The 26,576-nt window shown below is 40.0% G+C and overlaps 1 protein-coding gene across 2 annotated transcripts in view; it reads left to right on the top strand.

Moving 5' to 3' along the window:
• nos1apa (nitric oxide synthase 1 (neuronal) adaptor protein a) overlaps positions 1-26,576 on the top strand; it is a 216,299-nt gene that overhangs the window by 113,943 nt on the left and 75,780 nt on the right. Inside the window, exons 6-7 of one of the 2 annotated variants that reach the window (XM_039600969.1) lie at positions 18,172-18,313; positions 25,862-26,079. In XM_039600969.1, coding sequence (XP_039456903.1) covers positions 18,172-18,313; positions 25,862-26,079 — 360 coding nt within the window. The remainder of the gene's footprint in view (positions 1-18,171; positions 18,314-25,861; positions 26,080-26,576) is intronic. The other variant, XM_039600970.1, reaches the window with a different exon arrangement.

Raw genomic sequence — 26,576 nt, 5'->3', positions numbered from 1 at the left:
TTAGAAGGTATTTAATAGAAGATACTATCCTGAGACCACTGTAATTCACCTTTTGTCTTTAATGGTCAAGAGTTTCCTGCCGGGCAGGCTGTGCTGTGGCTGGTACTGGGGCAACAGTTCAAGTATATAATCTGGGGCCAGGCCATGGAGGACTTTAAAAGCACTAAGTTAAATTTAAAAGGCAGTTCTAGAGCACTTGGGCAGCCAGTTTACGGACATTAAAATCTGTTATGCTTCACATAACTGATTATGGTGAGTATGGTAAAACCTGAAAATGTGTTTGGACACACTCTGCTGATAAGTAGTGCTGAACTGCCTGTGAGCAAGGTGCTTCATGCCAGCCTATTCATACTCAGTTGCTCAAAAACCAACCAATGAGACTTTTTTTTCTTAACCTTGTTCTGCTAACCAAATTCTGCTTTGTTTGGGTTGTTTATGATTTCGAGTTCTTCCAAATTTAGATTTGTAAGATGTCTTTTCCGATTTTTATTTCAAAAGGAGCAGCAGAGTGGATGGGCTTCAGGCTAGAATGATTCATACGAATAATGTGTTCTTAAATGGCTGCATCTCAAACCACTCAGGTACTTTCTAGTACTTGTGTGTCTGTAGTCTTTCCTATCTGTAGAAGTTTTCATCACTGCATCTGAGCTGCAGAGATGAAGAAATGCTGTGCAGTGCTATGAAAAAGTCTTTGCGCCTTTTACTGCTTTTGTTTTATTTTTTTGTCACACTTACATGTTTCAGATCATCAAGCCAATTTTAATATTGGACAAAGACAACCTGATTAAATACAGATTGCAATTTTTAAATGTTGATGGGGGAAAACTATCCAGATCTATCTTGCCCTTTATGAAAGGGTAATTCAAGTCCAGCATGAACGGCCAGTTTAAGGCATTTGACTGCCATGTTGACTGTTGGTAGGACGTTCCTTCTATGAATGGGATTTCTTGATTCAACATGTCTGGCAGTAATCAGGCCTGGGCGAGGTTAGTGAAAATGAACTCATCTTTCCTGTAAATGTGGTTAATCCCACTTAATTAATGATTTATCAGTGTTTTCACACAGGTCCAGGTAGGTTTGGCTGCCTTTATAAATGAAATCATCATTTACAACCTGCATTCTGTATTTAGTGGGGCTGTCTTTGTCTGATATTAGAATTTGTTTGACCTGAAAAATTTATGTGTGACAAATGAAAGAAAATCAGGAAAGGGGAAAATACTTTTTTTTTTTTGCTGTATTTGTCAATCCTCCACACTTTTACAGCCCAGTTCAGGCCTCCTAACTAAACTCTCATAACAGCCTGCATGAATCTGCTGTTTCACCTGCAAGGCTCGCATTTTATTTCCTGTATTAATCAGCTGTGATGTGTAATTAGAATACACTAGAGGGGTCTGATTTGTTTTCGTTAATTCCCAATTTGATCTCAAGTCAGCTGGGCCAGAAAAACCTATAAAGCAAAAAATGTATTCAAAACACACTCCCAAGTTGGCTTAAGCCCCCTCCTTCAGTGTGGTATGGCAGACCATGGATAATGCCTTTGTCAGTGAGAAGGATGTTAGACTGATGATGATTCAGATCTCTGGTTCAGATGAAATTACCACTTCTGACAATCACTCTGATCTGTTTTTATGCAAAACAATGCTTTCTGGTGCAATACATTGAAAGGTTCCAACATCATTCCCCGCCGTCTGTGCAGCTTTCACACTATGCCAACCCAGCAAATGGGCCAGATTGGACCTTTTAGGCAGGCTGCTTCTGGCTGTTAGCTGTTAGCCCTGTTAGCTTATTCATTTATGTAATTTACAATGAAACAGCTCAACAAAAGAGAGTGGACTGATTGAATTTATGAATGGATGGTTTAAACAGTCACCTCTTTTGGACCTTTAATGCAGTTTATCCTTAGAAAGGTTTTCTCATTCTCTAACGTTACCTGGCACAGTTTCTTATACCTTGCGATCTCAAATGTTTCACATCCTCATGATGGCACATTGTTGGTGCTGAACTAAGGTGTTCTAAATTCTGGGATTTTTTTTATTTTTTTGGATTTTGGTCGAGGTAGGTCTCAAGAAGAAAGGTGTAGCTGGTGTAAATGGTGCTCATCATAAACACTTACCTTGGCACAAAGAGGATTCATGGAAAAAAAAGATTTTCAGACAGCATTCATGTAAGTTAGAACACTTGTATGAGCAAATTTCAGGAGAGGATGAAAAGCAGGTGACCCATATGCCATAAGGCTATCGCAGAGGTCTCAGATACACCATATGTCCTTTCCACTCTCAACTGTTATAATAAAAGCTAAAACAAAAGACCTAAAATACTTTTTAAAAGTGTTTTTACATACTAGCATGCCAGAGAATTGAACTACCAATCTACTGATTAGTAGGTAAATACTGAGGCACAGCTGCCTGCTACAAAATCTGATTTCCAATATTAAATGGCAGTTGCACTGATGCTGCTTGTTTTGTTTTTATGTAATTTTTCATTAAAGTCATTAGTTATAATATTGGCTATTTGCTGATTTATCAGTACCAGCATTTATAAAAGAAAGTGTATTTCCATTAATTTTCATTTTTAGCAATTACAAAAGAACGTTGACAGACATTCATCTAAGGCTACGTTCACACTGCAGGCGAAAGCGCATCAAATCCGACTTTTCTGACCCTATGCGACCCATATCCCATCATGGTATGACAGTTTGAACGGCACAAATCCGATATTTTCAAATCCAACCTAGGTCACTTTCGTATGTGGTACTGAATCCGATACATATCTAATGTTTTAGAAAGCGTCTGCTGTTTGAATGGTCATGTCGCATTAAATCTGTCTTTTACGTCACTGACACAGGACAGACGCCAATTATCAGCGGTGGAGAAGACAAACGAGAAAGCATGGCGGCGGAAACTGGAGACGAGTCAATGGACAGAAACTGAGGTTTTGGACTTGATTAGCATACGGGGAGACAGTTCTATTCAAGATAAACTTGAAGGGTCGTATCGTAACCGGGCTGTGTTCGAGTGCATTGCCAAAGAAATGGTTGAACGAGGGCACAGGCGAATGTGGCTACAGTGTCAGAGGAAAGTGAAGAGCCTCAAAGCCATGTTTAAAGAAGCTAAAGATATAAACAAACGAAACAGACGTGGTCGAGCCACCTGCCCGTTTTATGATGAGCTTGACTGTGTTTTGGGCGACAAACCCAGCTGTCAGCCATCTGTCACCCAGCTGTGACGTCTTCTTTTGCGCATGCGGGCCGCTTTGAGGACCGTGAACCGTTCACACTAGAGCGCGTTTGCTGTCACATTTTATTTGTAGTGTGAACAACCAGACAAAAAAAATCGGATTTGATCAAAAAATCGGAATTGAGCATTAAGACCTGCAGTGTGAACGTAGCCTAACAGATGAAAGATTCCTGGTTCGATCCTGATTTGGGTCGGGAAGGGACACTGTTGTAAAAACTCTGCCAAATCAAACATGCAGAGCGACCCTCTGTGATAAGCCCTTCTAAATAAGGTGGCAACTGGAAGTAGCTTCTACAAAGAAGAGATGAAAGAGATGAAACACCCTTCAACCATGTGACGAGTGTTGACGTTGCATAGTTTGTCCACTAGAGGGCACTCTGCTATATCCCCATTGCTGTGCAATGTGCCTGCTAAGTGCAAATGAGTAATCCATGTCTTGCAACAATAGAACTTGATTATTTTTAAGCTGCATTGTCATATTATTTTAGGAAGGAGGTATAAATAACAAAACGTAAAAAATAAACAAATCTTTTTATGTTTTGTTTTGCGTAAAGAAAAATTATTTGGGGCAATATATCAGATTTTTAAGTATTCAGATATATGTATTTGCATCTGTGTTAAAAATCCTGTATTGGCTGGGCTCTCTTTTTTCAAATGATCAGTGAAAGAATTTGTGTTTTTGTGTCAAAACAACCTCAAGCTTTGTTGCTGCACAATCACAAGATGGACAAAGACTGATCAGTGCATCATTTTCGATGTTTTCACAGTCTGGTAGTTATGCAGCGTTCACAACAATCCCACCTTCTCTTTTAAATCTAGTCACTGTCTGAGTCGCATCCTGACAACCACTAATAAAGGCACACCCTGGCGTCCCTCAGTAATAATTCTGTACTGTGGGCCTGGCATTGGTGTGAGGAACAAGTATGAGGGTCTTCTGGGGTGGATATGTTGCTGCTGAAATGAGCTGAGCAGAGACAAAGTTAAAACAGAGTCCAGCAGTGTGACACAGTTAGGAAATGTGCTCCCAGTTTTCCACTTCAGCTGCCAATTCAGAGGACTTCATAGTTAAGTCCAGGGGTTAGCTGGGTGAAGCACACACTGCCTCATTATCTCTTACAGACAGACTGGCATTGACACATGAGCACACACGCACACACACACATGCACACACACGCGCGCTGACACACACATATTCTGTTCAGAAGACAAAATGGAAAGTGACGCATACCAAAAATCTCTGGGGCAACCAAGGCCCTGAGGCCATTAAACTGAAAAGTTATCTGTGCGTGTGTGTGTGTGTGTGTGTGTGTGTGTGTGTGTGTGTGTGTGCAGGCACGTAATGCTTTTTAAAGTGTATTGGTGGTGAAGAGACTAAAGGCAGGGACTGTTTTTAATGGAGAACTTATTTGACAGTTTGAATTAATTTATTACAGTTCACATCTGGATGATATTGATTACATTTATAACTTTACAGAGTTTTTAAAAAAGCATTTCCCTGCGGCAGAGCCAAACATGAAAATACCTGCTGTTGTCCTCCTCTGGGTCCATGATGCCGCAGACTGCACTGTGAAAAAGCACATTAGTACAACACAATAAAGTCAACAAAGTAAACTAGTTTATGTGTAATCAATCTTTTTGCTCTGGAAAGTTAGCAGTTGGCTTTGTTTTATGATTAGCTTGTTTGAGCAGTTTTGATCAGCTACTACCTTTCAAAATTAGAATGGCAATTATTTCTTTTAGTTTTCTCATTTACTGTCTCTCATTCACTTTTTTACTCAGTTTTAATATGGTTGAGAAAAAACATTATGGTTTTGGATTAAGACACACAGCCAAGATGCATCTGCCAGGGCTGAAAATGAAGGACACAGGTTAAAAATTGCATTTCCTCAAGGAGTCACTTGAGCAAAAACAAGTCAGGCAAGTCCCTGTAGATTCAGTAGCCGTGTTAAACTGCTTCTTTTAATAGCAGAAATGACCGTTTTTACAGTCTGGAACAATAGCTAATTTCTGCCTCTACAATGAAGGTAGGTGGGGGAAATTTTTTAATAACACTGTTTATGCTGTTGGTGCCTTTGAAGTTTTATTAAAATTGTGTGACAAGTTTTAAAGTCTTCCAAGAAGTTTGTGCTTTGTTTTAGTACAGTCAAGTGCAGTGTGGCTATTTAACTCACCACTGTTTATGCTTGTGTGTGTGTGTGTCTTACACCCAGTGTATAGAGTGTATAGATCCAGCTTGCTAAGCACCCGTGCTACTGTTAGCTGATAATTTAAATTTCTACCTGATTTAAATGTAACTCCTTCTGGCACCAGAAAGTCAAGATGGTGACCTGGAGGCGTCAGTGTGTGGTGTTCACACACATACAAATGAAGTAGTCACATCACATGCATGGTGTTGCTACATCCATCTTTTATATAAGATGAAAAAGGGTGAAAACAATAAAAAGTTAAAAAATGAAAAATTCTAAGAGTACGGTTTGAAAGGATAACATCAAATTCTGAAAAAGACTAAATCAGCAGGAAGCACTCTGGCATAATGAGAAGAATAAAGGTAACCATGTCAAACATGCAATAAAAATGTCATTCAAAGCTGCGTGTGGTTTTGTGTGAGCGCACGTGGAAACCTGCGAGCGGACGATTAAGAAGATGATTAAGGAGACTTTATTCTCCTTCTAACTACCAGCAGTGAGAAAATGGCTTGGCTTTATATCACAGCGGCATAAAAAAGGCTTCACTGGCTGATCACTTCTAACACTTAGTCAGGTTCTCCCTCTCTCTGTCTCTCCTCTACTATGACTTATGCTCTCTCATTCATCCTCCTCTTTCTCCAAATCAGCAGTTCAGTGGATGCCAATGAATGGTCTAGTCTCTGTTATGTAGAATTGAAGTGTGGGTGATGGAGCAAAGAGTGTTCATCCACACAGTGAATGCTCCAAGTCCACAGACTGCGGCACGACTCTATTTAAGAGGCAGCTGTAAGTAAGAGCAGAAGCAAGGGGTCGTGTCAGATAGTGTTACGCCTTTCAGAAGCCATGTTTTGAATATTATATATTTGAAATCCACACACAATATTCATATGAAGCCACAGTGATCGACGATTGCGTGGTTTATTTATCGCAAATCAAAAGAAATAGGCAAATGTTTTGACTTATCACTGTTCAGGTCAGTTTTTCAGCCACTTATTTTTAAGCTTGTCTCCTCTCACACGAGCTGTCACTGTGTGTAAAGTCTGAAGCAGTGAATGCAGCACCTACGTCACACAACTGCCCCTGCCATGCCTTGTTGTTGGTGGATATTGCTCCACGGTGCCACTAGTGGTGCTTGAGATACGCAAACAAGTTTTTGAAATAGCTTAAAATATATCAAACCCTCTATATAATTTTTACTTTAAACATAAACTTTTTGAAATGTAAAAACTTGTAAACTTTATATTCTGGCCTACATATGGTTATATATGTAATAATGGCAGTCAGTTAAAGCAGTATATGAATGAGGTGAGGTTGTATATTTCTCTGGTTTTAATTATACAGATAATTTAGTGTAATGGCATATTATCTAGTCTAGTCTAGTTACATAATTATAGATCAATGTATAAAGGTGTTTATATTAATATAACTAGGGACTGTGTAGTGGGCATATTTATTTATAGTGGAATTTGTATGTATTAGATTATATAATCAAAAAAGGAAGCATATATATATATACATAGTGATCTAAATAGTGGTAAACGTTATTTGCTTCTTCCTATTTTCAAACAGATATTTCAAACAAATATTGATTTAATCTTCCTTCCTGTAAGTAAGTTTCTCTTTACTTATGTTTGTCTAAACTCAATATTACCTCAGAATTAAGAATCGGCATATTTGTTGGTAAGTCCATCTAAACTCTCTGCAAGCAAACGATACAGAAGAGAGCTAAATAAACCATTTTTCCTACAAGTCCAAAGTAGAAGTGATTTACAAGGAGTTTTCAGTATTGCTGTCGTCAGTGTCATCCATTAGCGCTTCAGTGTTTTGTAAAATATACAGGTCTTTCCCAGTACAAGTCTCACAAGATTCTGGTGGTAATCCTAATGAAGCTAGCCCAGCTATAGACCATGTCATGTGTTGGTGTCATCACTCTGTCTAATCTTAGCGATATCTGCATCAGTGAGGCGGGGACACTTTAACAAGCCTAACATAAAGAACGACACTCATAAGGATAATAAAACATAATGTGGAAAACTTGGTTTTGGTCTTTTAAACCTGATAATTGACTCTATATATTACAGCTCAGTAATAACATGCCGAGCTTTGATGTAGAGTCCTGCTGTTGTTCTGTGTTTTTAATTTATCTACCCAGTTAATGGATGTAGTGAGAGCTGTGGTTATTGTGTCAAGTGTTCCTTGAGTTCATTCAATGAAATTCTCATTGAGATTTGGATGGAGATGATTGCAAAGGCCAGACGTTTCTCTTGAGAGGGAGGTTTTTTTCCTCATGGCTAATTACATTAGAAAGTTTGGGGTAAGGTACAGGGTCAGTACTGCCTGTTTCAAATAAGAGATTAGAAACTAAAATGTCTTAAAGAACAAGATGTGTGTAAGGTGTATATTTTTACGTGGATGGTGTTTAAATGTAGTCACTGTAGATTTTAGCTTTAAAGTCAAGAATCAATGGTTTCCTCGCTGACATTGTAGAGTGCTGATGTAAAATGATATAAGGCCAATTCAATGATAAGGACTCACTTTGTTCTTGATACAGCTTGGGGAAGGTAATTGGATTTAATAGCCTTTCAGCACTTTTTATTGAATATCCATATCTCAGTGAAATTACCCTTCTGTCTTAAGCTTTAGTCTCTCCTCTCTGTTAAAGCTGCGTTGCTTCTGCAGCAGTGGCAGGACTAAATCAAAGTTCCAAATCAAACAGAACTCGAAATAGGTTGGGCATTTGTTTCAAATTACTCCTTTCCTAACACTACATATCAGTTGTGTGATATATTGATGATTAGATACCCCTGCTGAAATGTAAACACAGGCAGAAGTCAACTGGCTGCCCTGACATAATTCCTCTGTCTTATTCTCCAGTGTTTTAGCCATGTGCTGTTTACAACAACCGCTATAAGCTTGCTGAAGCTGTCATGGAACTTGACAAGGCTACCCTTTTAAAAAAACATTTCACTGATAATTGCCCTGTAGTATTTGAAGGCAGATACTTAAAATACCCAAATACCATCCAGATCCCTTTGTGTTAGGATCAGCTCCACTACAGAGTACTGCTCTGTAGGCCTGTGAAATGGGAGGAAGCATATCTGCTGTAAACTGGCTGTTAAAGTACACCTAAAAACTCGTACTAATGAGGTTGTTCTCACTCCCAACCCAGGATGTGGTCAGGATCCTTTGGCTTCACATAGTGACACACTAAGCAACCCTTAAATGTCATTTTCCAGCTTACAGGGCAGTGCCGTAGGATAGTGCAAGTTCTGCAGTGTCTAAAAGAAGAACGATGCGACTGTTGTCCAACCGTGTTACAAACCATGGTAACCAAGAAAGCAGGAGAAGGTTGTGGCAGACAAAGTTTAACCTTTGACAGTTGTTTATTATTTTATATTTGTAACCAAATCCACGAGTTCACCCCAATCAAACCACAAAAATTCTGGTTGAATGTTATGTGATTGCAGCACACCACCTACCTTGAAATGCGGACTTCTGTCCATCCATTTATATGCTGCCAATTTTCTGAGTCTAGGTCATAGGGGCAGCACCCTATGAAAAGATGCTACGCTCTTCTAGGGGTTACCGAGACATAACGGAGAGGACAACTCAACTTGGACTTGCCAAGAGGCTTTCTGTTGAGGTCCCTGAACTATCTCAGCTGGCTCCATTCAGTGTGGAGGAGTAGCATCTCTGTTATGCATGTTGTTTTTGCATGTTTTACCCATGTGTTATTGCTGTGGTCAATTTAACAATCTTCCTGATTACATATTAACAACCATATTGTGATTGAAGGGTTTAAGCGCCCAAGTTATCCCGAGAGCTATGTTCTAGGGACTTCTTGCCCCTGGAAACTTCTTCAACAGCAAATTGGTCCCAAAGAATCGGCAAGACTAAAAATGGTACAGAATAGCCTTTTGAAGACCATGAGAGCAAGGGACCAAGTTACCCTGCCCAGAAGAGGGTTACCAGGGTGCCACCCTGGATCCAGGCCTCCTACAGGGGCCTGAGGGCACGGTTGCCTCGTCTTTGCCCATCCCAAAATACCTAGATTGGCTGTAGGGGATCAGTGCAGTGGATGCCGAGCAGAAGTGCAGGTCCTGGTTGTACCCAGCTGTCAAAACCCGCTAGAGGGACAAAATATGTCCCTCTGTTACTCACTTTGAAAATCCAAGATCCAGTGTCTTGGTGTCTTGGGAAATGGCATGTTAAAATATGACGGGAAAGGTTTCATCCCCAAGTGCCAAAATGTGACAAACTAGGACTGTGAATTTGTTACATGTTCTCAAATTCACACCGACAAGATGATGTCCAGTTTACTGTCTAGTGAGTGACAGAGGAAAGGGAAGAATCCAGAAGACATTCAGATGCTGTATGGCACTCCTGCCACGGAGCGAGTTAATTAAAAGATACTGACATTTAAACAAATCCTGGAGAGAGAAAAGGTGACAGGGGAGAGAAAGAAGAATCAAGAAAGGTTGACAGAAGCAGTAAGATGGAGAAATTGAAACTTGTTTGGGGGGGGGGGGGTTGTATGATGTAGCTATGTGTGGTGCCTCGAAACCAAGCTAATGGTTCAGAAGAGTCACTGAGACGTTATAAATTAATTTCCTTACACTTCACTCACTTCATGCTGTCATACTCGAGCGCAATCACATGCACACAGAGACTTGTCCATTGATTAGGAGTTATTTCACTCTCATAATATTCACCTGCAGTGCCAGAAGTATGGTGTAATTCATTCCCGTTCCCCCACTAATTTCCTTGAGGAAATCAAAGTGTTTGAAGATCAGACTACGCTGTGCCCTGATCATTATAGTGATCAGAGAGTGTCTTTAAAGGATACGCCAGTGACATGATGTGTCTTATATACTATAGAAGATTTGCATACACTGACCAATGGCTGTGTAAGTTGTAGAAGGACGAGAGGAAAACGTCATCACAAAAGGAATAGACATATGAAGAGAGAGATACATGGCAAATTCTTTAATCACAAGCAATTCCCTTGCTCACCACCCCCACTCTTGTTTACCCTGCTCTTTCCTAGATTATATTATATTCCCATTTGCCCCTTATTTTTGCCTGTGCCAAGACTTTCAAGCGGACAGCCAAAGCACCGCTCAACCTCTGTGGGTAATTCAGGATAAATAATGCATCACACTTTTGGACAGACTTCATCTCATCGTCACTGAGGAAGATCCAGCTCACCAGAGGCTGTAGAGAAGAAAGGGATAGAAAGGCAAAGATAAGGAAAAGATACACTTTTATTTAGTTGAACTGACAGAGAGGAAAAGTCATGGGGACAGAGTTGGAGACAAAAAAGAGGACTTGACAGAGATGGTGACAGATGTCCAACATAGGCAGCAGCAGCCTTTCCAGCAGGATATCGAGGCTTTGCATTTGAGTGACAGATCTTTTAGTGATCCTGTCAGCTGCCACAATTGGAGATCAGCTAGAGAATTGGCTCAAGGCAAAAAATGTTCAGATAAAGTGCAAGTGTCTTCATAAAAAGTTAGTTGAAAAAAAGAAAGATTAGTGTGTTAAAAGCAGCATTGAACATAGCGGTATAACACTAAGGACATTCAAGGAATTTTTATATTAAGAGGGCCTAAAAGGAACAGTTAGTTATATGTCTATTTCAGTTAACTTCAATTTAGCTCACTTCAGTTCAGTTCAATTAATGCCAAATCACAGCAAGACACTTTATATTGTAAGGTAAAGACCCTGCATACAGGATAAACCCCAAACACCAACAATCAAACAACCCAGAGATTAATAAAAATTAAGGATTAAATGTAGAGCGTTGTGTAAGCACAAAGACGGGCCTGAAAGCCAAAGACTCTGCCTTCTGTTCTACTTTTAAATACCCTAGTAACCACAAGTAAACCAGCAATCTGAGAGTGAAGTGTCTCTCTAGTTAATATATGTTTACCCAACTAAAAATACTTGGTTCATGTTGAGATTGGCAGCATTGGTTGGACGTGTTAACCTAAAAGCATGTTGTCATGTGTTGAAGACTTGGAGCTTGGTTCTGAGTCATTGGGAAAGTGTTTACTGACAATTAGGATACTTTTCAGACCCAGAGGCTACATCTATTGTTTATATAAAGTCTGTGGTTTGGTTCAGTTGCCATAGATAGTTGTATGGAAAGTCCAGTTAGACCAAGGGTGTCCAACTCCAGGCCTCAAGGGCCGGTGTCCTGCAGGTTTTAGATCTCACCCTCAACACACCTGAAACAAATTAGTTCATTACCAGGCCTCTGGAGAACTTCAAGACATGTCGAGGAGGTAATTTAGCCATTTAAATCAGCTGTGTTGGATCAAGAACACATCTAAAACCTGCAGGACACTGGCCCCTGAGACCTGGAGTTGGACACCCCTGAGTTAGACTATCAGATTTCTGAGTCTGGATCAAACACCAAAAGACTGCAGTCTGATTGAAAAGGTAAACAGCTTACAGAAATGCTATGAATGTGATGTTGGGAATAATTGGAAAATATGGTTGTGTATTTATGATATGCAGCTTTTTGTTAACCCAGCTGGCTGTTAAAATGAACAAGGGCATTTTTTTCTGGCATTGCAAATCTCAACAGTTATAACTAAGGGGCAAATTACATCAAAAAATATTTAAAGACTTTGAACAAATGGCTAAAACTTTATTTGTTGAAAGTGAATTCACATTTGGCACTTTTGACTTGCAAGGTTTTACTTCTTTAAGATGTACCCAAATGTTGTCCCAATTCAGTTTCAACAGAATAGCAACAGAGAGAATCTGCTCTAAGTTAATCTCACTGTCTAAGCACTTAATTGTCCATAAGCACATTTGACCAGAAGAAGAAAAAGCTTTTTTTTCTGTCCTTTGACTTCGATTCAGTTTTTCAGCCTCATAGGAGACCTTACCAAAGCAGCAATCAGTAATTTAAGCCCCCATGAAAAGGTTCAAGTTTTTCTTTTGTCCCAGCGACTCTGAGAAGCAGGTCTATACTTTTATTACAATTAAACTTAACTACTGCAGCACATTGCACTCTACTCTCCCCCCAGAAGCTTTTAAAACAATTGCAGCTTACAAAGTACTTCTGGCAGACTGTAACTGGAGCAAGTGGAGTGCTCACATCACTGCTGTTTTAAAATCCCTGAACTGGCTCCTGATGCTTTTGAGGATAGATATTTAAGATCCTGGGAATATGGATGTCTTCTCAAAGAAGCAATTAAACTGGTTGATATGCTGCAAAAAAGACACCTGACCTGTGTAGTGCCCTCAGAGTCTTTGCTGCTCACTCTAGCAAAGATGAAAGACTGTGATGGATTCGACTTTGGCAGTTTAGGACCCAAAGTGCCTTAAAAAATTCTCCTATTTATACATTTATTCTCCATAAGCCTGAAACCTGCGTATCTCTGTTCAGTTATAAACTATTATATCCATCCATCCATTTTCTTCCGCTTATCCTCATCAGGGTCGCAGGAGGGGCTGGAGCCTATCCCGGCTGCCATGGAAAGGCCATGGTCAGGTGGCAGATTTAGGACTTCTTGCTCTTCTTTTTTTATAAGTATCTTGAAAAATATTATTCCTTCTAGGCTGGACAACTGCAGTTCATTGTTGTAATTTAGGTTGTTGAAAAGTTCTTTAAAAAGCTGTAGAGTTGATCCAGTATGCTGCAGAGAAAGTATTCTTCCTGTTAAAAGGGTGTTTTTCCTTCCCACTGTCATCAAGTTCTTCCTAATAGGTGGTTGATTGACTGTTGAGGTTTTCTCTCCATTAGTGTAGGGTTTTCACCTAACAGTATAAAGCATCTTGAGGTAACAGTTGTTATATTAATGAAAGTGAATTGAAATTGAATTGGATTGAAAAGTTGCTGCTGCCTCTGCACTTATTACTTCAGTATGGTATTGTCATTGTTGAGCTGACTAATTTTAGAGCTCCCAGCGGCAGCCCATGTCCCAAGCATTTTTTTCAGCAGTTCAATAAGGTTAGCTCTTTTGTTTAATGGGAGCCTTTAGTGGAACCAATTTGGGGTTTTGTTAGTAGGATTAAGAACGAGGAAGTCATCTTTCTGAGCCAGAAGCACAAAAAATGTGTTGAACTGTTGAGTCAGTTACAAGAAAGGGGAATTGGAGAGGAGGAAAAAGAAGACTAAAATAATGAAAAAGTATAAAGCATTGTTTTCAATTGTGTGTTTTCCAATGCGTCGGTGTGTGAGGCAGGGGAGCGCGAGCTTTGGTGTGTTCGCTGTGTACAATAACACCAGAATCTGCTCTCATCCCCGGTATGACTGCCTGTGGAACAAACATCTTCAAAGGGAAACACGATTGTTTACTGTCAGTCTGAGGACCAGCATGGGGTGAGAAGACATGAATGGGGTCCACAGAGAAGGAGGAGATGATGTGGGGGTGAGATAATGGAGGAGGAAATGAAGAAGATGGGAACGGCAGAGCATGGAAAAACAAAACCACAGCTCCAAGGAGGAAAGATGAGTGAAGGATGCAAGAGTTGCTCCAAATGTGAGATGCCTGCAAGTGTATACTTAACATTTTTGAATAACCTCATCTATCATTTTCAGAACAACTTTTTCCTAGTTAAAAAAAAAGTTGAGAATTAGGTGAAATTGGAGGTTTTGCTCTGAGTGGAGTTTTGCCTTCAAGGGTCACTAGTTTTTTCTTTCCTTTCTTAATGCATGTAGAGCAATGATGTCTCAAGATATTAACACTCGTCTCCAGAAAATTAGAAAAGAGAGAAGGCAGATGTCAGAATTGAATACATCTGTGCATCTCTTGTAATTTGCATTTTTATCACTATAATCTTGAATATCAGCTACTTGTATTCATGACGCCTGGTTGGTTGATGACACTGTCACTGAATACCAATAAGGAAGATGTGTTAAGACAAACAAACACTAGAGTATTTTATGAAGGTGGAGGGAAGCACTGCTTTAACTGCTGATCCGGCAAATACTCTTCAGACATTTTCTATATAGTACAAAACAACCAATCCACCCTTTACATTACAGTCTATGAATTTTTATATATGTTTTTGAAATATGGGTGCTATGTGTGTTGCACGCTCAGTCTCTGGGTGATCAGTTTACCAGTTGGTCACTGCAACTGTGAATAAAAGTCCTTAGGAATTCCTAAAATCTCATAATAGCAATTTACAATTTAAGAGGTTGAAAACTGTTAGTTCTTCAATTCTGTTTGGTTCTGAAGTTATTTAGTAATGTCACTGTGAGGATTCTTAGACAGCTCTGTTTTTCATCCCTCTACAAATTAGATTGTGCAGTGATAAGATAAGATAACCTTTATTAGTCCCACACGTGAGAAATTTGTTTTGTCACAGCAGGAAGTGGACAGTGCAAAAGTTATTGCATTATTAAACTGTAGATATATAGTTTGATTAGATTTGATAGTTTATATATAAAATAACGCTGATTGAACTCCTAAGAGGACGATGAAGCAGAGGATGATTGAAATTGGAAATGATTTGGGATTGACAGACATTCTTGGTTGGAAAGAAGTCCCTGCTTTACCCAGATCATGGGATTTGACTACCTTAATTGCAACAACCTGTAGCATGCAATGTGGTGGTAGCAAAACCTCCAAATCTGAAGCCAGAAACCAATGGCATGCTCCTCTGTGGTTCACGGAAATGCTACCCTAGCTAATGATTTTATTATCTGGTGATCTTGATGCAACATGGAGCATGAGCTCAACCAGCGAATTGTACGTGGTCAGCTTTACCGTTGTGGTGAACCAATTGGATTATGTGCCAACCATCACTTATGGCCTTCACATATGGCCACAAAAATGAGGTCAATGATACAAACAAAATGAGCTTCCTTCGTATGGCTCGGTTTGATCTCTGAGGTGTGGAGAGGAGCTCGGGCATGCAGAGGGAGCACAGAGTGGGACGCCTGCTACTTTAATGTTGAGTACAATGGAATATTGTTTCAGACAATAACTGTGCTTTTTTCTTTACACTTTAATAAACAAACTTAGGCAATGCTAAACCAAATGCTTATTTTGCACCTTAGTATTCTAGTTGAGCTGACAGCAGGGTGTTTACTTGCACAGAGTGTATTTCTGATGTTCATTTTTATTGGAAGTTTGGCTTGAAATTTTATTTGCTATGGTTTTAAAAGTGTTTTGTTTTGGGTTTTTTTGTTTTTTTTGAAAGTTTTCAAATGGCCGCATGCTGTCAGTGACTTTTAGTGAGGTGACTGAGCACAACAAAGTGGAGGCTTTTACAGGAGGCTTTGAGCTTTTATGCCAGCAAGGCAGCTTAGTCATCACGACTGTTGATTCTGTAAGGGTCAGAAGGTATGTGATGCACTGGGAGGTCATAAATTCTTTCTGCTGGTTGTGGCACCTGATGGCTGGTCACTATGGTAACATCAGCACTAAATTAAACTGAAGCAAGTCGATTTAATTAAAAAAAAAATTAATAATAAAATGTGCTGTAAGAAGACTGCAGACAAACCTCACTACTGATACAGAAACACATCTGTGGGCTGAGGCCAAAGCCCAAGTAGCTCAGATGCTGTCAAAACCCACTAACTCATCAACTGTTTTCTGATCCCATATAGAGCTTGCATTAGTGCTGTTAGCACTTACAGGACACAGCCTCAAACTAGTCCAGTGTTGACAAGCAGGGCAAGAAAGGATGTGGTCCTTCAGTCATGTGTGTATTGTGTTGTGGCTTTTGGGCCACGCTTCATCCATTTATGCTCATTCAGCTGAGAATGAGTGCTTTACAATGAAATCTTTTCTGCCTTTACACCTTTCTACCATGAGGAGATAGACCAGATGCCTGATAGGAGATAGAAAGCTGAAAGTTGTTTTCGCCTGACCTGCCTTTTCAGAGCAGGGCAGAAGGAGGAAAGAGGAGGAGATGAGCAGAGACACTAAAGTCGGTGTGCCTGCGGGTAAAGTGAAATCCAGTCAAAAGTAGAAATTCAGAGTTTGGATTATATATATATATATAGTTTTTTTTAAAACAGGCTGCTGTTTGTTTGAAATTCTTTTTAATAAATTGTTAGTGTTGTGAAAGAGTCTGCCTTAGAAGGAGGAAAAAGGAGAAATTTCTCAGTGTGCTGAAATACAAACACCCCCACCAAACAAAAAAATAAAAGCTGCACCTACAATATAATAATAATAATAATAATAATAATAATAATAATAACTAGAATTATTCAGAGAGTACAAAGTTCTGCAAAGGCGGCTCAGTCTCTGGGCAGTATTTACTTTTAAGAGAATAGTATAGTAGGAGAGGGATAAACTGTAAATAACTTAACATGAATAACGTACACATATAATATTATATAATCTAATACTATCGTATATTGCTAATTAACTGGGCACCTCATTCTCTTTCCCTTGGCAATATTTTCTTTGAAGATAAAGCATTTTTGGGGTCAACTTAAAAGAAATGCAGATGTGAAATCAAAAGTGAGGTCAGAGGTCATGTGACATGATTTTTGGAGGCAAAAGAATCCCCAAATATCATTCCCTGTATTCCTATTTATTAATGCAATAGCAGTAAGAAACATAGTTTTAAATAGCTTCTCACTTTGACCTTTGAACTTAGATCAGTCTATTAACCTAAAAGGAGAGGTCAGAGGTCAAATGTGATGTGATATTTTAAATCTTTATACAGTACTGTCTACATGTTGACAACACACACCACATTTGTAAGAATCACAGTTGCTTTTTGTCAGTTTTCCACCAATAAATCTTGAATACCTCGGTTGATGTAAGCCACATTTTACTGGATTGTTAACATGACCTCAAGTCTACACCCTTGAAAAAAGTAAAGTATTATGTGTCATTTTTGTCATTTATGTCTAATTTTTCTTCTTTTTGACATAAAAAGTTTAAACGGAAACCCAAATCTTTACCTTAACCTTTATGTTTTTTAAATTAAAGAAAATACAACATGTAACTGACACGTTTCTTTTTTAAAAACTGATATAGCTGGGCAACATGTTCAGGATGTAAGCCTTACTCTGTGACAGCTGGGATGGGCTCCCTGAATTGGATCAAAGATAGATGGATGAAAGCAAGTCCACTGAGTCCACGTGTAATAATTCCACATTTACAGTACATCGGTAGAGAAACAGTCTCACGGGTGAAAGCCTGTTCATTTCTTTGTAGCTCTGCCTCTTCCTTATGTAGACTCTGTGACTCTGCATTTCTTTCCACTACAGGACGATTCAGTTTCAGTATTTTTCCTCCCCACTTAAGTTGCAAACCATCGCAACAATGTGATTGGTCAGTTGCAATGATGGCCCCACAAAAACATCATGATGTCTCAACATAATGATCTCAGATATCGTCATGTAACTCAGTACATCCATGTGAAACTGAATCAGCAGCTGACCTTCACACCCGTCTTCTGGGCTTGTTGTATCTGAGGCGGGAAACATTTCTAAGAGTGATTCTGGGTCCAGTCGGAATCCAACACTGGGCTCGGTCTTATCTGGTAAAATCCCCTGGTGGCTCGTGTTGAGTGATGGGGTTTGCATTGCCTTATACCCAGAAACATGAATTGGTTTCTGGGTAAACACCTGCAGAAACCCAATCAGAGGAAGCCAAAGGAGAAAGATGTCACACTAGATGAAGTCGATTAGAAAATGCAACGCAGCAAAGAGTTTTTTAGGGTTTTTTTCAAACCAAATGTCAACACAAAAATGCCGCTGATAACACTCTGAGAATCACAGCTGCATTTATTTGTCTTTCTTTGTCTCCTCACCCTCGCAGAGCCAGGCCATGCGTATCGTTCGGACAGTCGGGCAGGCGTTTGAAGTTTGTCACAAACTGAGTCTGCAGCACACGCAGCAGAACACTGATGGACAGGACGACCACCACAGCGACAAGAACAGCAATGACTCCTCGGTCACAGGTAGACACGAACACCACTCCATTTTTTATTCTATAAAAGCACTTCTGCTGTGGCCTCAAGTCTGTTAAAAAGTGCTTACTGCAAGTTCAGTTGTGCATACTGTGATCACTTTGGAGAATGGTGGAGCTGCGGAAGCGCTAAAGAGTGCAAGGTGAATGTTTCGTGCGAGTTTTCAATTTGAATTGAACTTATTAAAAGACAAAAAGTAGATGTGAGCTCGCTGAGGAGAGGTCAGGAGCAAATGCAACGAACGATTGAGTGACTTTTTGTCTTGGAGGAATTCATTTGTTGTTTTACCTTCAGCAGGAGTTGTTAGTGAACGCTGACAGGCAAGTTCATACAGAGACAGTCTAAGATTGTTTTTGTGCAAGATGCCAGAAATGTTATTTTGCCATGTAAAGCGCCCACTTAGATAAAACACACTATGATTTTAAGACGAGTAAATACAGCTGTTTACGAGGTTTACTTTCAGATGAGAACTGTGCAGGGAGTGAGCGGATAGATAGACGTGTGTGGGTTGATGTAATGCAGTGCTTCAGAGGCATGTGCTGTGATTGTGCTGTGAAGGAGACTTGAGGCTTGTTTGGCTGTGGCAGTAAAAACATTGTCGGTGTGTCTGAAATTAAAAGCAGACCTTGAGAGCAGACTTTCTGGACCATTTTCATGTGCCAACAAAGGGCACATCGCTGATAGAAACAGCCAGGCTTGTGCTGCCGATAGACTGATAGAGCTTGTTTTTTTTTTTTTTAGACGCCCATAACAAAACGTTGTTAAATTGAGTGCCTACATTGTGGGTGGATTCAGTGTTGCTCTTTCATATTAGCTGGAGGTTGTCCAGGTGGCTGAGTGAATAAGACTCATACTTGCAATTTCCATCCTGTGTAATTTCCCACTGCCTCGCTTATTTCCAATCACCTCTCTGCTTCTGCATTCATAGAAATACTGAAATTATCCCCAAGATAATTTATGGTAACAGTTGATATGAACATCATTCAAAATGGCATGTTTATGCCTTTTTACTGCAAAATCTTTATTTTTTTTTTTTTGCTGTGCCATCCTCATTATGCAGCAAGACTCTCTTCACCTTTGTCTTTCCTCACAAGGAAAAATGTTCTCTGTTTGGATGCTGCACTGTTACCATAACACTGTAGCATCCAAACAGACTGATGGCTGTTGGTTTTTGCCCAGAAGGTTTTCTTTTTAGCCCGCTCTGCTCCTTAATTCACCACCACGAGACTAATGTAGGATGTAACCAATTCATTATTTTTACCTCCTGATAAAATCTAAAGTGATGCCTCCTGTTTTAACAGAAATTTGTTGTATAAACTAAATCCGATATAAATTTAGCAGCTATTCTGCTCAAGGTGGCCTCGTTGCCAACCTCTGGTCTATTTGTCCCCATAAGCATCAATGTGTAATTTACGTGAAGTGGACTACAGTAGAGACATCAAGGTCCTTCTAAAATAGAAGTCGTGCAACCACTGGCAACTGAGAACACTTAAGAATAGTAACTGAAATGTTGTAGAAGTTTGTTAGTGTCTATCCGTAACAAAACGTAAAAGCAAAACTGGAAGACATGAAACTGATTTAAAATATTAATATAATACAATTATAATAATAAAATCTGTGTGTAACCCACGCGTATGAACATTCATCATCATCATTCATCAGGCATTTATAATATTTGTATCTGAATCTGTTTGTACAAACAAGTTTAAGTGTCTCTGACCATCTGGACAAGCAAATGAAGTATTATTATCCTTATTATTGTTATTATGCTAAAAATTACAGTTGAATTTTAAATGATAAAAGAATTATTACATTTAATATAAAGAAAACAGAATATTCAATGGAAAGGTGTAGGCTTTTAATTTGAACCTGTGTTCTTTATCTTCTCTTAAATTATCGTATCTTTCATTAAAAATGACATATCGTTGCTGAATGCAACAGGCGAATTTTGTCGCATTATTCCAATCTGCCCTGAGTGTCTGATCGCTTTTGATGTCCAAATTTTTTCTTTTACTTGAGCCATGGTGGGTGTCTCGGAGGAAACCATACTGAAAACTTCTATCATTTCCACCAGTTCAATTCAATTCAATTCTGTTTTATTTATATAGCGCCAAATCACAACAACAATCGCCTGAACACGCTTTATATTGTAAGGTAGACCCTACAATAATACACGAAGAGAAAAACCCAATAATCATATGGCTCCCTATGAGCAAGCACTTTGGTGACAGTGGGAAGGAAAAACTCCCTTTTAACAGGAAGAAACCTCCAGCAGAACCAGGCTCGGAGAGGGGCGGCCATCTGCCACCAACGGTTGGGGTGAGAGAAGGAAGACAGGATAAAGACATGCTGTGGAAGAGAGCCAGAGATTAATTACAAGTAATGAGTCAATGCAGAGAGGTCTATTAACACATAGTGAGTGAGAAAGGAGCCTTTAGACACAACTGTTTCAATTTCTTCAGCTGGACTTTCTGCTGCTTTCTTGCCTTAGAGGTACAGTATCGTCACCACTTTCTCTGTTCACCTGAAGGCATTTCCTTATAAAGAGAAATGTGGGCGGAAGAGTATGGTGATTATACGAGACTGTTGGTTCAGAACTGTTCTCGTTTATTATCAAATGTAAGAACAAAATAGGCCGGTCACATTTTATTAATTGGACAGTAGTATAGCATACGTGCTTATTTTTTACACAGTTTAAGAATGTGAATATTAGTAAATGAAGACCATTGGGGTTATACCATATTAGTTGTGTTTGGGCTCATTGTGGTGCTAAAAAATGGAGATGTTGCCAATTGGATGCTTTTCAGATGTGCAAAACCGCTGGCTGAAATCCTGCCCCCAAACCATGACAGAGCCTCCACCATGTTTTACAAATAGCTGTAGACACTCACTGTTGGACCTTTCTCTTGACCTCCTCTGTACATGTTGATAACAACTGGAACCAAAAATGTTTTTTTCTTCTTTCTTTTTTTTTAAACATTTACATGCTTGTGCACCGTGTGCATGTCCAACAGCGTGGCTTTATGCTGTAACTTCCTGACGTATCGGAGGTAGAACATTTAGGAGAAGATAACCTCATCTGCGCTTTTTGTCATCTAATTAAAGCGTTGCTATTATGACACGCTGTCAGGAAACCCAGGACTTCTAAAAGCAGGTAAAATCCTTTGAAGGAGTCCAGCGGTTAGCAAATGACTTTTGATGGGAAAATCAACACAGGTGTCTCATTAGATAGAACAGTCATGTTAAATAAACATGTGATATTGTGTGTGTTGGCTCGTTAAACTTTTCAGCAATGTTGCCATGGTACCAATATTCACATTAATAAAAGCATCCATTGAGTTGATACCCAGGTTATCGGCTTTTCTAACTCCTCTAATGTTGTGTTGTCAGTTTCAGTTTTAGCCTTGAGATAGGAAAGAGTCCGAGGAAGAACCAGTGAGAGTCCATTAGCACTTGTGCTATCAGATTGTAATCCTAAAAAGCATGTTTTTAACGCCCTAAACAAAGTAGTATTCTAGGCCTTGAAATTGAAACAAAAGAAAAATGTGAAAGAAGTGTCATCAGTTCAGTTGTGGAAGTCCTAAAAGTAAAGCAAAATCTGAAGGTCAGCACATTCCCCAGTGCCCACAAACACCTACACACTTCACACAGTCATGTGTCCACAGACTGCACTAACAGATTGTACTGGAGACGCACTGCACATACACAGCTGTAGATGCGCTCATTCCTGCCTGTATTGTGCCCAAACTGGCAAGAAGGAGAAGGGTATGCTAGAGTGAATATCATGGATGAGTCAACACAGAGAAACAGCACAACAACACTGGTGGGCTGAGCCACTTTTATCCGCTGCCTGATGTCTGGACGGCTTGGGTTGTGTGGCAGCCCGGGGACACATGGCTCTCAGTGGGGTCCTGAGAGGACAAGACAAGGAGTCATCAAATGCAGCTCTTTTACACCATTGTTCCAGATATTACAGCAGCCAGCTGCTGGTCGTCCTCCCTGCCCTGATCCACACCGGGCAGGGATATGTTCTCTGCAGAATCCCCTCCAGCCCTCCAAAGACGAGCTCGTTTTCACATGCTGATGAGCCCAGAGATCACCCACGCGCTCTAACTGTGCATCGCACACACATTGTAAAGAGGACCTCACATGCATACAAAGAGAGGTCTGTACACACGCACTCACTGTCACGGTGTGTTAAATAACACAAGCGCCGTCACGCACAGCCAATGTGCTTATCTGAAGAACTAATTATCATGGCAATGAGAGGAGAGGGGAGGAAAAAAAGGGGGAGATAGTGTGCTGGAGGAAGGCATGTCTAGTTGAGATGAGGAAGAGGAAATGATGTTAGAGGGGAAAATAAACTCAGGAGGAGGATGAAAGGAAGAAGAAAGACCAGATGTAGATTAGAAAAGAGGAGAGGGGATGGAGAACTGGGTTGAACAGCAGGGAGTCACAAGAAGGGAGAAAAGGAAGAGGAGAAAGTGTGCAGCAATGTTTCTGTACTGTTTCAGAGGAGTTGTCCAACCCAGATTGAGTAATATAAACAACAAAGAACTTTGGAAAGTCAGCTTCCAACCTTGGAACTGGATCTAACGAAGCCCACTGAATGATAACAAATGCCAGTGTCATTACAGTTCAATTTAGCATGAGTTATAACAGAGCCACAGGCATGAATATCCATTCAGCAGTAACTAGATAGTCATTGAATGCTAAATACACTGGGTAAAAAGCCCACGGGCTATATGATAACTTTTTTTTAGCTACAGTTTAAAAGCACACAAAACAAAAACTGTTTATTTGAACAAGTTATTTTGATGCAGTCAGTGTGATTTCTGACTATTTTATTTATGGAGTGCCAAAAAACAACACAGCTGCACCTGCTTCCAGTTCATTTATACCTGTTTAACCCTTTTCAACTAAGAAACAGTAAAAGCTCAGATTAATTTTGGTCATTTTAACAGTGAATTGAAGCGCTGGTGATTCCACAGTTTTCTTCCCCTTCTCTTTCAATTCACACTCACTTATAAAGTAATGAACAACTGCAGCTGCTGCTGCTGCTACTTTTCAGAATATTCCAGCAGCTTAAACAAGGTAAATGACTGAATCTGATTACATTTTTATAACTTTTTCCCCCTGTTCTCTGTACTAATCAGAAAAATATGCACTGCATATAAGTTTCCATGCAGATGAGTCTAATTAATGGTTACCCGCAGTGCACTTATGTTGTCTCCTGGCTGCCCTCAGCGTTTTGGAGACAAAGAAGGGTTCAGTTCCCCCTTCCCTCAGGTCAACCCTGCCCTTCCCTTACTTGCACTTCTGCCGAGGCACTGGAGACCTCTGCCACCTGGGCCTCTTGTCACCACCGTTTGCACTCACAGTGGACTTGGGTGGACACTGAGGCTGAAGGCAGCTGCTGGCTGACTTTCTTATATGAGCCGTGGTTTGAGCCTAAAGCTTAATTTGGTCTTAATCTGTGTAGAGCCTGCAGTGAAACATGCACAGCTGGCTAATTTTACATATCACTTTTCATTTGAATTATACATTTCAGGGAAATCTACCTTTCTAAAGTGCTTGAAATACTTATGCCATATTCTAACATCATACCAGGGTCACAAATTCCAAGAAGTGTTGCTGAATGTAATCATTTATCCAAGACGTATAAGGGTTGTTCTCTTTAGTCATTTGTAAATGGCTCCCACCCAGGCCCATGTATGCACCATTTCTCAATTTGCAACAGTCTCCCTGCAAAGGAGCTTAGCTCTTTTCTTCTCTCAGTGTAATTAACAATAACAAAGTCATCTGGAAAGAGTTGAAGCTGAACAGGGAAGCAAAGACAACAGGGGGAAATTGTGTCAGTAGCAGGAGCACGGGTAAACACCGGGCAGCAGAGCTTTGCCAGTTGAGTAGAAAGGGTGAGTATTACGAGGGGTAATGGAGGACAAGGTGAGAGTAGTACTGGCAGCAGGTTTTGAATGGTAAGTTTTTCTAACGGGATGACAAGCTGTGCTCCTTCCAAACTCTTGGAGATGAGGTTTAAGTGGAGGGGGAGGAGGGGATTAATAGCTGGGTGCACAAGAGGGGAAAACGAGCTGAGAGAAGTGACACCCTGTGTGGTCTTCTGCTGCTGGAGCCCATCTCCTTCAATGTTTGATTCAGACATGCATTCCTCTGCATACCAGGAACATACAGTGCAGATTTTATCCTGTCATTGAATTGAATAGACTGGTTGTAACGAGCTCGGAAAGAACTTGATACTTCCTTTTCAGACCATTCTTTGTAACCCTAGAGATTGTTGTGTGAGAAAATCCCAGTACATCACCACTTTCTGAAATACTCAGACCAGCACGTCTGGTACCATCAACCATAACACATTTTCTTCCCCATTCTGATGCTGTGTTTTAACCTCAGCAAGTCATCTCGACCATGCCTACGTACCTAAATGCATTGAGTTGCTGCCATGTGATTGGATGATTTGATATTTGTGTTAACGAGCAGGTGAATAGATGAAAGTGAGCGTATTTCCACTATACGTGGAGTTTTGTGATATTCTTATATTCATGCTTATTTGCTTTATTTTCGTGATAGCCAGTGGTGGGCAGATGGATTTACCAGCTCAAATAGTTTTGCTAGTGAAGGGGGAACAGCCCCTATACTAGTCAAGTGTATTTTCAACAGCTAGAAAACAAATGCAATTGTGTTTTGTGGGCAGTTTTCAAGTGCAGTGCAGTTTTGCAGTTTTGCAGTTTTGCTTCAGCACTAAAACTGTAAATATAGATATACAGGCTTTCCTTGGTTACAAGGTTCACGTTGAATTGGATAAAGACAATTCCAGGTACTGGAAGGAAGCGTTTCAGTGACTGTGACAAAGAGTGCTACAGCAGAAATATCTGAAGGCAGGAGGCATCTCATAATTGAAATCATTGTTGGCATATATCAAGTTAAATGAACATATTTCTTTTTTTTAAATTGACTTTAATGGTACTTTTTAAAAATGTCTTTCAGTGCATCGATCTCACATAAACTGTAGCAGCTTTCAACAGTGTTTTTTACTAAATTAACATGTTTGGATTGCTGGAACTATTAACAGCAACAAAAGTAGTCGTTACCAAATAAAAGGAAAATTGATATCTCCATTAAAATTTGGATTAAAAGCGATGGGGCCACAAGCAGAAGAGTGGGAGGGCTGGCTGTGAACAGTCAGCTGTTTTGATTTTGTGTCACAGGAAGCAATTTTGTTGATCATCACAGTTAATATCTGCTTTGTAAAAACTCAGACACCACCACTGATTTCTGTATTGAAAATAAATTAACAGCAACAGGAACACTAAATGGAAACTGTCAGGAAGCCTGAGTGTGCGCCCAAGAGTACATTTAATTTAAATTTACATTAAATTAGACCTCTGTGTGGCAATATAAAAAATAGTCAAATATTTAGCATACTGTGGCTGTGTGGAAACTTTTTTCTTAAATGCTTTTCTGTTTGTCCACCCATGTGTGTGTGCGTACATGCTCACGCCTACATGTGTGTGTGTGCAGGTGTGCGTGCTTATCCACCTGTGTGTGTATGTACTTTCCTGGGCTCAGCTCGGGAGCTAACAGGTGCAGAGAAGACGCCGACCGTCGCTGAAGAGACCGACATTGATGCCGAGGAAGTGAACCAGGCGCTAGCAGCAGAGGATCTGAACCTCAACAGAGGAGTGACTGACCTGGACGCCACAGCTAAGACAACAGATGTGAACCTCTCAGAAAACAAGGTAGGCAAACACTGTGTGTACAGATAGGCAATGTGGTTGCCGAGGTTCATGTAGGTTCTCTGTATGTGTGGCAGCAACATGGCATTACAGTTGGCAAATGGACAGGCCTTTAGCGCTTGTCTAGTCACTTTATTCTCTAAATTTGAAGCACTTTATCTACTGCACATCCCTCCCTGTTTTGGAATCAACAATTAATCTCACACATATTTCCTTGGACTGTACGAGGTGGCAGGAAGGCTCTTTTACAAAAGATCCCAAACAGAAAAGCCCAACATGACCAGGAGAGTCAAACTAGTTATGCTGAAGTTGCAGAGAAATTAGTGGTTTGAGACCACATCAGTACCAAAATTATTGCCACTGTACTGCATTCAATGAACTCACACTCTTGTTGTTTCAAAGACAGGGACAAAGGCCACAACCACATGCAAACAGCTGCCATCTTCAAAGCAACTTTGGTGCATCAAGACAGCGATAAATGCAACAGAGTCAGTCTGCTA

This window comes from Oreochromis aureus, linkage group 17 (assembly GCF_013358895.1).
Source record: "Oreochromis aureus strain Israel breed Guangdong linkage group 17, ZZ_aureus, whole genome shotgun sequence".
NCBI classification, from domain to species: domain Eukaryota; kingdom Metazoa; phylum Chordata; class Actinopteri; order Cichliformes; family Cichlidae; genus Oreochromis; species Oreochromis aureus.
Note: the sequence above shows the minus strand (reverse complement) of the source record. Positions and strands in the feature narration are given on the sequence as shown.